We start from the raw sequence: 12,670 nt of genomic DNA, 5'->3' as shown, positions 1-12,670 counted from the left end.
CCTCATTTTATCGTCTTTATCAGATTCCTGGCAGTTGGGGAGTACTTGTACTTAACATAACATGCTTTTGTCATTATATGATTGGACCATACCGGTGTCATCTGCACCAACAGCGCATTGCCGCAAATCCTCATGCATCTGATCACGCAAGTGTTTGACAGCATCCTCCGTCCCTCATGGGTTCATAAGCACCACCTTGTGGAATCAGTTCGTCGTGCATTCCGCATTCAGTTCCATCCCGCAGCTTTAATCAATTCCACTATGGCGAAAAAAGAGATCTGATCCAGTATTTCAGCATCTGGTCGGTTGACTGATACCAGCGTGCGTGCGCCGCAGATAGGACGCTTTAGGCACACGAATGATGCCAGTGTGCAGTGGCGATCTTGCGCCTCATCACATTCTTTAACAGCCTCTCTTCTTGCAGTCGAAGTAGAACTTGGCATACATTCTACTATCATACAACACACTCGTTTGTAGTCTCTGATCTTTGACAAAGTTGTGAGGCTGCAGTGCTGAAGCGTGTGTGGTACATTCACGCGCAAAGTGTATCAACTGCACAATCTGCTGTCTTCATGAAGTAGCAGAACAGAAGGTGGACAGTCAATAGGGCTGGCGGTGCATGCCACATGACTCGCTGGGTTGGCAAGGCATACCACGCAACTGGTATCCAAACATCTGAAGTCACTGCCAGTTGGTTGATCATTGGCCATGGACAGTATTCACTTTCAGCGTTGCCACTGTGTCGTGCCCACAGGGCTTCCTTTTCCAAATTAGACACTTTCCTCAGCCGGCAAGCTCGTGTGTACTGATTGACCTTGTTACCCGTCGGTGCGTGCTTAGCCAGCAGTTATCTAAAGTTCAGTGCACCCTTTCTAACTTTTTTTTTTTTGCCACCATGTTTTTTTAAAAGAGAGGAGCTGTCATTGGGCCCAGGCAACGCTTTTCGGTCTCCGCACACTTGCAGGAAGTAAATTTTGCAACCACACGGGCCAGTTTACAGCACCTGGTTGTTTGTTATAACTGAGTGGTGCGGCCACAATCGTTCATTTTATCTGAGATGCAACACCTCATACATAATTTGACGCGTTAGCAGTGCCTTTGTTAATATAAACAGTGTTTGTTATAACTGCGACCGTTATAAGTGGGCTCAACTGTTCTAGTTTTCAGTTAGGCCCATTTCACATGCATGCAACCACGTAAAAAAAAAATTTGGCACAGTTGTTGATGCTGATACGCGATTTTCGGCAAGTGCTGTTACATGCAGCGCATAGCCCACAGATTCCATTAAAACACCTAAGGTTGCTTGGAGCTTGCAGAAGTGCCGCACTCTTAATGTGACTGTATAAAACAGCAAAAAAAGCTCCAGTAGTGTGAAACTCTTACTTGCCTCAAAGAAAAAAAAACAAATGTTTGTGTTCTTAGTAAAAACATTTTTTCATGATACAAAGAGTGTGCAGCTGCGCTAAATGATAAAACTGATCAAGAAAACACTGTCACCATATATTGTCTGGCCCGATACTGAGCAGCAATGGCCTGCCACTGCATCACTAGGTTTTGAAAAGGCAGCCATTTGGAGCGCGGAAGAATAGATAGTGGTGTGAATTGGCCACTACTCCACTTCTCCGATTTGGCGTTTTTTCTGTAGTTAAGATGAAAAATTTTGGAAAAGTACCATTCAGCCGCTTCATCGACGAGCATTTAATTAAATCCTGCGCAAGACATTTCCGAGACCAGCGCACAACTATCAAACCATGCACGAAAAATCATGGCCAACACAGTAACTGTGAAATGTGTTTCAAATCTCCCACTCGACTACCTATGGCCGCAACAAACTGGAATTTCTCTGCCTGCCAACATAAATCCCTGTAAGCCAGCAGACATGTCTTAAGGCAGGGGTTCCCAAACACTTTGTGCTCTGATTTTCAGATGTGACAAGGAACACCCTGTGTTACAGTAATACAGTAACTCACTCATTACAGTGCACTCATTACAAAAATACAGTAATGAGTGTACAGGTGCACACTCCCTCAGTAACTACTAGTATTGAACAGAACATGCTGCTAGGGTGAGTTGGTTCGACATGAGTGTAGCAACCGGCGCCAAGACAGGAACAAAAAAAAAAATTGAAAAAAATTGACGTGCATGACCCGAGTTTTTCTTCATGTTTATCGCTTGGCCACAGATATATAATCTGTATTACACGAAATAAACTTCCAGTCGTTAGTGCGCCATACGTATGTCGTCCAAAAATTTTTTCGTCCCTGTCTTGGCGCCGATTGCTACATTAAGTACTGAACTTCAACCAGTATTGTGTGGCTGTAGGTATCTATTCATAGGACAGTTCATGGGATTGGACTGATGATGCCAGCACTGTCTCGTTAGCTGCACTTGTCTGGGTGTTTGTTTTTATTTGAAGAGTCACATGACCTGTCCCAGAGTAGTAACCGCAGTGTGGAGGTAATGGTGCTTGGAGGAACTGCGAGACATTGACTACTAAAGGATTGAAAGATGCTGAAGGCAGCATAGAGGGGATTTTCTACCTTTCTTCAAAAATCTATTCAGCATCCTAATAAATGAAATGAATGAATAGGACTGTTTCTTTTTTCCTTTTTTTCGTGTATGACCTAATTTGGCAATCATGTCATGTGTGTGTTGGTCATTATTACTTATTTAAGGCAGCACCAATTCAACCCATGTTGTCCTTGGTCTGAACCACTAAGTATTTGCATCAATTTCCTATTCGTCCTTGTTTTGTGCATCAGCACTGCTTTCTTGCACAGATGTTTTTTTGTTTTTTTTCTAATTAGGCAACATCAAGAGAAGCACAAAGTTGGGCTGGTTGGTGCATGATCTTGTGGCAAAAAACAGTGCTTACACGATATAGTGGAGTGCTTACACGATATAGTGGACACGACGCTAACAACCAGATTTTATTGCACGTTTGTCAGTTATATACATCCCATTCGTACAAGAAAGGAAAAGGAGGAATACAAGCACATAAAAACACACAAGGTGTAAAAGTGGTAGAAGATTATGACGTCACACGAAGGTAATCAATTTCACTGTCCCGAAGTGCCATCAAAGTACACATACGTCGCTCTTTTGCCAATTGTTGATGGCTTCTTCAATTTCCTGGGTCCTTTGATCCATGTATGACGAGGTGACTATGGTGCTGCTAAGCTGGGGAACACATTCATGCGCTTGGCAGTGTTTAGCTAGTTCACTGCTGGTGGCGCCCTTAAGGGGTCTCTCTTGCTTTTGGAGCCATTCGTCCGGTTCTGGTTGTTTGTCATCATCGTGTCCCCTCTCTCCTATCGTGTAAGCACTGTTTTTCGCCACAAGAGAAGCTGCTGTAGGTGACTAGTAGAGTGACTAACATTAGCTATTTTCACACACAGTGTCTGACCTCTGCTGTCTGGCTTGCAGAATCATGGGCTTGACACCCATAAAGAAGCACTTGCAGATGAGAGGTTTCCAAGAAACTCCTCTGCGAATGTTCTGGATTCCAGTTCCTCTATGTTTCTTGAAGATCCCGAACCATATCCCCAGGCTGAAGAGGCGTCCACATCAGGGTAATTTATTCTGTACTTAGTGAGGAGACACTTAGTGCATTGTCGCGCATGAATTTCTAGCATCTAATGCAGTGGCATACATTTGATTTCATGTTTTCTCTGAGCACTTTTTCGTCACAGGTGCCCTGTATCATAAAAACCTCTATCACCATCATCATAATTTTATTTATTGTACTTGTACGGCCATATAGGTTTTAAACGAAATTTCATCTTAAGCCTTGCTACACTTGGTTGGATGTCAATGAGTAATTACTCCCTTATTACAAGCCTTGCTACAACATTTAGGATGTGCATCCAGTCAACTACAGAACGTTATTGCTGCGTTACTTGATTTTAATCAAAGTGACCTTATTAATGCTCGTTATTGCACATGAAATGTTCTGCAAATGCTGTGCTTAGTTTAATTCTGCCAGAGAAAAGTTGGAATCTGGCTGGCGTAACCATTTGGGTACTATGTTTTGTCTTGGAACTGTTCAGCAGAATAAAAAGAAATTGCGCAGCATTCGATAGTTGATCCAACGGGAATGTGAGAGCATGAATTGTTTCCATGATCGCTGACATTCCGCTGCTGCCTTCCTCTCCTATCTCCTGTTCCTCCACTCTTCAGTTCTGACTCTTTCTCTCTCAGCTCGACACACCCTAGCCGGTGCATGTGTTCTCCTATTTTTCTCTGCCCTCTCGTATCTCCTATTTTTTCTGCTCTTTGGTTCTCTCTTTCCTCCTTAGCCTATACACACTCAAAGCCAGCGTGCACCTTCTCCTTGTAGAAAAACTAGTGACGCACCAGTCAGCGTCTGAAACTGTGCTGAGCTGAGCTAGGCTGGATGGCTGATGCTGGCTGGTCGCGCCACTACCGCTGCCGACTGGCACAAAGCTCAGAAAAGTGAAACCGAAACTAAGCGGTCGGGCTATTCTCCGAGACTGGGGCATCTGTTCGTCGTGACACCTGCCATCGTGCGCACGTCAGAGTTGTGCATGAGACTGCAGCGTGCGCCGGCCATACGTGTGGCCTTCCTTCTGAAGCCGTTTTGAATTAACCAGTACGAGATGCACAGCGTTCGAATTAGCGAGCGTCCAATGCCATAGACTGACATGGGCATTGGACAGGACCGAACCAGCAGTTCGATTTATCAGGATTTCTGAACTAATGGGAGTGAATTAACGAGCTTTTACTGTATCAGAACTTGGTAACATTTACTGAGTGGAAGTCATTGTCTGGGGCACTGTGCAAAATGTGTTCTGTAATTGTAGACATTAACCTGACATAATCCATGTGCACTCACTCAAGTTCTAACCTGTGAAAAGGCCTGTAGTGTGTAGCCACAGAGGCATCATTCATCATTTTGATCTGCATCTATGCTCTCTACAGTGACAACAGCATGGGACCACAAGTTGGTGGCCGTTTTTCCAAATCACCGAGTGAGCGGGAGCGCATGCTGTCTCGCAGGAAAGAGGAGCTTCTCAAGATGGCCCGCAAGTGAGTAGTGCACTTTTATGGTGCTGTGTGGCATAGTTTCATTGTTTGGCATTTACACTGAGCTGTTGGCGACTGGCTGTGCAGGAAATTCCTGGACCGTTCAAAAGCAGGCCCATCAGTGCAGAATGTCCGACTGGCCTCAGAGCTGTCCAGCATGTCCCTTAGCCAGCCACACCGACGATTGCGCCAGCCCCACCTGGGCTCCTGAGGAGGGGAGGCCTCCCCTCGTGTGGGTGGTGACGTGGCCCAGCCACACATCACACCCACTTTGTACAGTTGGTCAGCTGTAGTGAGACTGGTGTTTTCATGGTCACTGTTGACTTGCATGGACATTGGTGCAAACAGCAGAAAAGCAGTAGCCTTCTTGCAAGTCTTAGGAAGATGCTGCAGTGAGCTTCCCCCATATTTTTCTTTGTGTTTGTGGATGTGTGTGAAAATGTGCATGTGATCTTGTGGTGGTGCCCTCCTGCATACCGGCCAGTTCTCCACACTGGAGCATCTGACTGTGGGTGCTACAAGTGCACTCACCTAACCCAATGCCTACAGACTTTGTGTGCTTCCAGCATGGTGCTTGGCAGCCAGGAACAGTTTAAGCCAGCCAAGCCAGGACAGGTGGACTTGTCCAGTTGTGTGCTGTGCCTCGTAAGGCTCAGTAGCCGCATTTGTGTTCATTCCCGTATGCGTACTGCTGCTGCTTTTAGCCTTCAAGATGGGCTCTGGTCTTGCAACAGTCAAGAGCTTTTCGCCATGCACACTGTTGGTTGTGCACACACACATGCACGCACAGAGGGGGCCTCATCTTTTTTCTTTTCAGCTGCTGTGAAAAATTACTGGCAACAATGGCATGGTAGACGGCTACTTTCATGAGCATTTGTCTGCTGGTTTCTGGTAATGCACCACTGATGCCCACATTTGCAACAGGAGGTCACAGAAACCAGTGCTTTTGGTCTCTTGGGTTTGTTCGTACAAAAGTGTCAATTCCTAAATTACCGCTCCTGCCAGCAACTCAGTTTGCAACTTGAATTTCCTTCACAGAATTTTTTGTATTCAAGTGCATTGCTTTCAATACATATGCTTTTTCAAAGCAGTGCTTTTTTGTGCTTTCTTCTTGAATGAAATGCCTTTGGCAGCTTTTGTCACTATGTTCATGACATTCATTCAATCATTCACATGTATTCAGCCATCTGCCACACTTCTTTTCATAAATGTGCAAGAAAGTCAATTTTGTTTATATATTGCTAATGATCAAAGGATGAGAACAAAAGATTTGAATATTGTTTTGACTTTCTTGCATGCTAGCTAAACTACATGTTCGTGTAAAAGACATGCTGCAAATACTTTTGTATTTATTGTCTTTCTCTGCACTGCTTCTGACTAGGCACTTTACAAGCCAGGTTTCATTCTTCAGTCATGCTGGATTAAAGAAAAATTTTTGTGAAAGAAAACAGTGGTGCTTGTACTTAATGTATTGGAAGTGCATCCATTCGTAGGATTCTTCCATTTACCCTGCATCTGACTTTTAATCTGCCTTAAAATTACATTGGAAGCAAGATTTTCACTCGGACAAGCAGCAGAATTGTCCAGCAATCTGCCCACTTTTTCTTTTCCATTTATCTGGTCTCATTAAATGAGGCTGGTGGTGCAGTGTAAAAACGACTGGGGCAATTTAACAGCACACCATAGCTTGTGTGGCATATGCTTTCTTGCAGCCATAGAGTTATGCCTTCACCAGCTCACCAAGTCTGCTCTGAACGCATTACTACTTTACAGATGACTTCAAGCTACTTAGCTCAGCACTACAGGTCTGCTCATAAGTCCATTGTTTGACCATTATACTTCTAGAGGCAAAAGTTGTGTGTGAGGGTAGTGTGTGTACCAGCCAAAGAGAAACGCTTGCAAACTAGGGCACCCTAAATGGTCGAGTGCTTTGCTGCTGGCATGTTGAAAGCCCCTCTGATTTGACTTTTTTTCCTTATATGGTGTGTATGTATTTATGTTACTGTCTGTACAGAGTTTTTATTGACGATTTAAGTTAATGGGAAAACATTGCTTTCATTGTAGCTTTTTGTAAATCTCCCTGAAGAGTGAATAAAGTTGTTGCTCAAAGTGAACAGGTGGTACTATGAGTGAAATGCAGCAACTGTGACAAAAGCTGTTAACTGTGCTGTGGTAGTGCCAGCATGAAACTGGACAACCAGTCTGGCCACTCCATGTTAAGAAACACGATGGTTTTCTTCCGCACAGCTTTCCCTGGTTCAGTTTTTTCTTCTCATCTATCCCCTCCCCCCCCATTGTCATGAAGGTTCTAACTACCCTCGCACAATTAGCTGCAAACACTTCGACACTTTTGTTCACCCAACGTGCTGTTAAGCAAGCAGCCAGAAAAAATGTTAAAGTTTTGCAGGAGGCAGTACATGATGAAGTTGAATATATTTAAACATGAAAGTTGTCATAAGCGATGTGCTTCAAAAGCATAATGCTGCATAATGCTTATGCAGCTGTGGGTGTTTATTACTGTCTGCAGTTAAGCTGGTCCTGCTGTATATATGTTTGCTGAAAGCATCGCACCATTGTTAGACCCCGCTGCTATTGCTGCTAGTGTTGGCTAGCCATAATGGTAATGTAGTCAATTAGCCTTACAACTACTTCCTAAGCAAATATAACAATGAAATTACAGGCCCTTTCTGTCACAATAACTATTTGCTAAGCAAATACTGCTCAAGTGAAATGTAGTAGTACGAAAAAACTATGAAGAAAAAAACTGGACAAGGAACATGATCAACGCAGCATTCCTTTGGCTCTCCACTGTCATGTCTTGCACACAGGCGCACTGTGAATATTTGCAGACAGCTGGTGACCGGCTGTGGGTGACTGGAACAGAGTATTGAAAGTATTTTCAGAGGTGAGCTGGCCTCTGCGATTGCCACTGCATGAGCCCTCTTGCGCACCGTGACATGGCAGGCCAATAGGAGAGGCCCCTTGTCCTGCACTAGACATAGCTGGGACGAAGATCGATGGAATAGGGGTACAAAGCTGAGCCGATTACCACACGAGAGGCACTACGGGCACAACAAAATGAACAGTTTTAAACTGCTTAAGAGTTTCCACATAGCAGAGCAAGGTTTACGACGCGAGCTTGGATGCATATTCCAAGCCAGCCAGCATGCAACTGATGCCCATTTTAGTTTATTTATTTCGTTACTATCAGGGCCGTTGAGGCATTACAGATAGGAGTGGTAAGTATACTTATACAAATAAAATACAATAAGGAGAGTAGTTAACATAGGTGATGAAGAAGAGCAGATTTAAAAGCTTCTGGTTCAGAGATGCACCCTGGCCAATCCCCCGCCGTGGGTATGTGCCATTCAGCCCGAGGTCATCATCATCATCAGATGGAGACTATGCTGGCGAGCAGGTGGTTCCAGTCTGAGCTGGTCTTGGGCAGGAAAGAATAAAAATACTGGTTAGTTCTGCAACTTGGAACACTTTGAGTTGGTGATCAATACGAGATGATACATAACTTGGAACAGCGAAAAGACTTTGTTTTAGCGATTGATTTGTGTAATATATTTTTTGCAAAGTGAAAAGTCTAGAAAGATGACGCCGCAGTGAAAGATCTGGAAGGTCTAGAGTTCTCTTCATGAGTGTGACGCTAGAGAAACGCGAGTAGTTAGACAAAATAAAACGGGCTGAACGATTCTGAATTGATTCTAAAGTGTTAATCAGTAACTTAATGTTACGGTCCCATACAGAAGACGCATATTCTATTTTAGATCGGACGACCGTTTTGTACAGTAGTAGTTTTAAACTAACCGGAGCAAGTGAAAAGTTACGGCGAAGGAAACCAAGCATGCGATTAGCATTGTTAGTTATGTGTTCGATATGCGTTTTCCATGAGAGGTCATTGGTAATGTATACGCCAAGATACTTATATGCAGAAACAAAAGCTAAGGGGGAGTCATTTAGAATATATGGATGCGGGTTAGCTTTGTAAGGTATTCGTGTTACTTTCATTGCTTTACATTTAGATACATTAAGCTTCATTAACCAAGTGTCACACCAAGCAGAAATGTTATTAATGTCGGACTGTAGAACCAAGGTATCGGATGGGCTGGAAATTTCTCTGTATATTACACAGTCGTCAGCGAACAGCCTGATAGATGACGTTATGAGATCATCTATCATCATCTAGTTTTTGGCGCTAATTCAAGCAGCCAAGAGCGGAAGAAAAAAAAAGGGTGAACACTGTCATGGAGTGAAGAATGGAAAGAAAAAAAAAATCTGAAGCTGCGGGGAAAGCAGATACAGAGCCGGAAGGAAGGGAGACTCCTGGAGAGCGCTGTATGATGCCATTGCTGTGACCGCAAGGCAGTGTAAAATGCTAAGTGTACTGTAGCTGCAGCAGCCGAGCCCGCTTAAAACAAGCGGCTGTCACGCGCCGCTCGTTCGTTATATCCAGACGTTCGCAGTAAGTGCACTGGTCGTAACAATCGCTAGGCAGCGAGTCACTATTGGCCTAGCCAAGTTTTGACTTTTTCTTTTTTTACAAGTTTTGGCATGTTCTCACGCATCGCGATCAACGGACCAGTCGAACGGCGCCGTGCGTTTAGGCCTAGTGAGTCACGCGATGAAAGGCTGCTTTTAATTGTGGAACACATTCAACTAGACGCGAAATTTGTACCCGCAAATATTGTAATTTGTGCGTTTATGGCGCTTAAGTTTTGTCAGGGCACCGGTACTGCGGGGGGGTGCAGCGGCGACAGCCGGTTTTCATGCACAGGAAACGTTCCACACCGTCTAAGCTAGCCTCAGCTAGAGTCAATTTCTGGCCAAAATAAAGCGCAGGGGCACTTGGTGACACAGTACAAAAGAATGGGCCTTTTTGGGAATCTTGTATGCAGCGCTAATGTCCGCGAGGCGCAACCACCTTGGCAGGGAGCCCTACAAGTGTGTATATTTTACGGTATACGCTCCGAATGTTTTAGCTTATAACCTTTAATCTGGCTTCTAACGAATCTCATTCGTGCATGTGCGCAGGCGATATCTGGCGCAACTGACGAACGCGCTCCAGCGCAGGATGCGATCGCGTCTCTTCCCGTAGTTCAGTTCAGGCACGAGAAGTGCTCTCCATAAAACGAGGTGCGTGGTAGCGTTTCTAGGGGAAGGCAGGTACCTCTGACAATTCACGAGTGTCACTCTTCTGCCAGGAAGTAGTTTCCCGAAGCGGTCAAGCTCGCGGAAGCCGAGGTGATGTTGCGCACCAGCGGCGGACTTTTCGAATTTTTCCGCGTAACCTACACCCTTTTCAGTCCTTGCGCGAGAAGCCCCAGAGCACGAGCTCCTGGCACCTGCATGTTCATTGTAACCGAATTTTGTGTCCACAGACATTCGTCGAGATTCGGCTCCATAGCACTAATGTGAACTGTGACGGCCGCGTAGTTGTTCGTAATAAGTGAACGTTCGTTATAAGACATAGCCTAGTAATTTTTTATAAGTTGTAACAGTACACATTATAAATTATGAATGCTTTTAACTAAAATTTAAGCGGCAACCCAATTTGTGTCATAAGAACACTACTAACCCCATAAGGGCTCATTAAAAAAAGAAGAAAGGTGCCAAAATGGTTTATTTTTATGACATGACTGAAACACAAAAATAACTTAAATCATTTTGCAGCAGAAAAAATTGTTACATAAGCCATTATGTATTGACCAATCTTTGAACTTCAGAAAGAAAGGGTTGCAAATAGAAAGCACTACACAAAATGTACTATTTGTCCATTGATTCGCTCCAAACTACTAGAGGCTACCAACGGTGTGGTAGCTCTCCGAACATGGCACTCCACACAGGGCCTTCTTGCATTACCTACACCAGATCCTCGTTTCCTTGAGGATGTTCTTGCCGCTGCAGTCTTGTTGCTATCTTCATTTGCGAAGTAAAACTGGAAGTTAATATTTTCATCGCTTGCACTATCACCTGATGGATAACACTCTTCCGCACTAGAATGCGGAATGGATTATGCCACCTTTATTTGAAAGTGCGGGAAAATCTCATGCTGACAGCCAAGTCTCAACAGACAAGGAACAGAAGGAAAAGTGGCAATCGCACGTGACGAGCTGAGGTCGTCACAAGCCCGGAAAAGTTAACAGACGAAAAACAGCGTAATTAAAAAGGAAGGAAGGAGCATACAAGACAGGTTAAGCGCCTCCCTTATCCTTGTTTAATTGAGCAGTTTTTCATCTATTAACTTCCACTACGAAGCAACTAGCCCTGGCCGAAGTTCTGACCTAGGAAAGGTTGCCAACAAATCTGACAATAAGCAAATCTTTATTTACAAACAAGTGCAGAACAAATGTACTGCCAACAATCTGGAAGTGAAATGACTAGCACTGCTGCAGCCTTCATGGTTGAGTGAACGGCTTGTTAAGTGGAAAATTCACACGGCCCAGCAAAGCTTTCTCTTGAATGGCCTGAAAAACAAAGAAGAAATACTTGTAGATGCATCCCTAAAAGACTACAAGCTTATTTTTTCTATCGATGCACCATGAGACAATGTCCTGTACTACTCAAACTTACTTTTTTGTATAGCTGTGCCATAAGACGATTTGTCCTGTACTGCTGTTCTCTATGTAACCTTTTCTTTGAGTCAATAACTTCAGGCAGCTTTCGATATACCCTAGAGAATAGAAGAGACATTTCAGATATTCTGACATATCACATTAACTTAAACAACTTACCTCTCAGTTTGCTCCCGCATTTCCTTGTGAGTAAAAGTCTTCTTTGTAGGCGCTCCTCCTGCATTCATAAATGCTGAATCAACATGGCTGGCCACCATTCTTTGTTACCAGAGCCTTCAGCACTTTGCTTGAGAAGTGCAGCTAGCTAGAGCACAAAGGGTGCAAAGTTACACCATTTATGCTGTTTAGAAAGTAAATAAATGCATGTTATTTGAATGGAAAAAAATTAGCAGCTCAGCTATTGTTGACTACCACTTCAGCCGTGACGTGAAAGAAGGGACTTTTATTTAGCTTTTTTTTCCCGTGCTTTCAGCCTTCTTGTTCTGCTACTGGTAACTATCAGTCTCCAAGATTTTTGCACACAAATATCTCGTGCACACTGGTTAGGTTCTGACTTATAGTACAAGAAACATTCTTTTCATATGAGCTATTCGTCACACAACCATGGCCAAGGAAACCTACTATGCTACCTAAGGACAGCACACTTGCCACAGGCAACATACGAGTAGAAAAGTACTAAACAGTGACACACCTAGAGCTCCTGGTGGATGAGAGTGCGTTGGGTTTCTCTCCAGGGACTGCGCCTGCGGTAGTACAGAGCGCTGCGTCCGCCGCCGTTCAGCCAAACTGGCGACTTGAGATTGCCGTGCTTCAGAACGCTTGATCAAGCGACTACAGTGGGCTGCGAATGCTGCCTGGAAGGAAAAAAAGAAACACCATGGCAGTGTTGGAACACAACATAAAATCACAGCAGAGTTGGCCTTTTCAATTCTGGCCCATTACCAATGATTCCTTACTGCAGTAGGTGCTGCGTCTTCCGTACAGATATATTGTTCACATAGATAGGCCTTTCCAAACATCTTGTACGCCATACCTGGTTACAA

At 44.1% G+C, this 12,670-nt stretch overlaps 2 protein-coding genes across 9 annotated transcripts in view; one reads left to right on the top strand and one right to left on the bottom strand.

Annotated features, from left to right (window-relative positions):
* Nucleotides 1–7,160, top strand: part of LOC149350851 (E3 ubiquitin-protein ligase AMFR-like) — an 85,478-nt gene extending 78,318 nt beyond the window's left edge. For 2 of the 3 annotated variants that reach the window (XM_089580044.1, XM_089580046.1), the window contains 3 exons: nt 3,427–3,572; nt 4,942–5,049; nt 5,134–7,160. In XM_089580044.1, coding sequence (XP_089436170.1) covers nt 3,427–3,572; nt 4,942–5,049; nt 5,134–5,257 — 378 coding nt within the window. In that variant the 3' untranslated portion in view covers nt 5,258–7,160. The remainder of the gene's footprint in view (nt 1–3,426; nt 3,573–4,941; nt 5,050–5,133) is intronic. The other variant, XM_089580045.1, reaches the window with a different exon arrangement.
* A 4,197-nt stretch (nt 7,161–11,357) lies between these two features.
* The window catches only part of LOC149350849 (uncharacterized), a 43,737-nt gene continuing 42,424 nt past the window's right edge, over nt 11,358–12,670 (bottom strand). For 5 of the 6 annotated variants that reach the window (XM_089580029.1, XM_089580032.1, XM_089580031.1 and 2 more), the window contains 4 exons: nt 12,319–12,481; nt 11,787–11,844; nt 11,626–11,725; nt 11,358–11,519 (listed from right to left, as the gene is read on the bottom strand). In XM_089580029.1, coding sequence (XP_089436155.1) covers nt 11,451–11,519; nt 11,626–11,725; nt 11,787–11,844; nt 12,319–12,481 — 390 coding nt within the window. In that variant the 3' untranslated portion in view covers nt 11,358–11,450. The remainder of the gene's footprint in view (nt 11,520–11,625; nt 11,726–11,786; nt 11,845–12,318; nt 12,482–12,670) is intronic. The other variant, XM_089580033.1, reaches the window with a different exon arrangement.

The sequence above is a fragment of the Amblyomma mixtum genome, chromosome 3, assembly GCF_055824585.1.
Source record: "Amblyomma mixtum isolate Tamu chromosome 3, ASM5582458v1, whole genome shotgun sequence".
In the NCBI taxonomy this organism is placed as follows: domain Eukaryota; kingdom Metazoa; phylum Arthropoda; class Arachnida; order Ixodida; family Ixodidae; genus Amblyomma; species Amblyomma mixtum.
The sequence above is the reverse complement of the archived record's forward strand: the minus strand, read 5'-3'. Positions and strand labels throughout refer to the sequence as shown.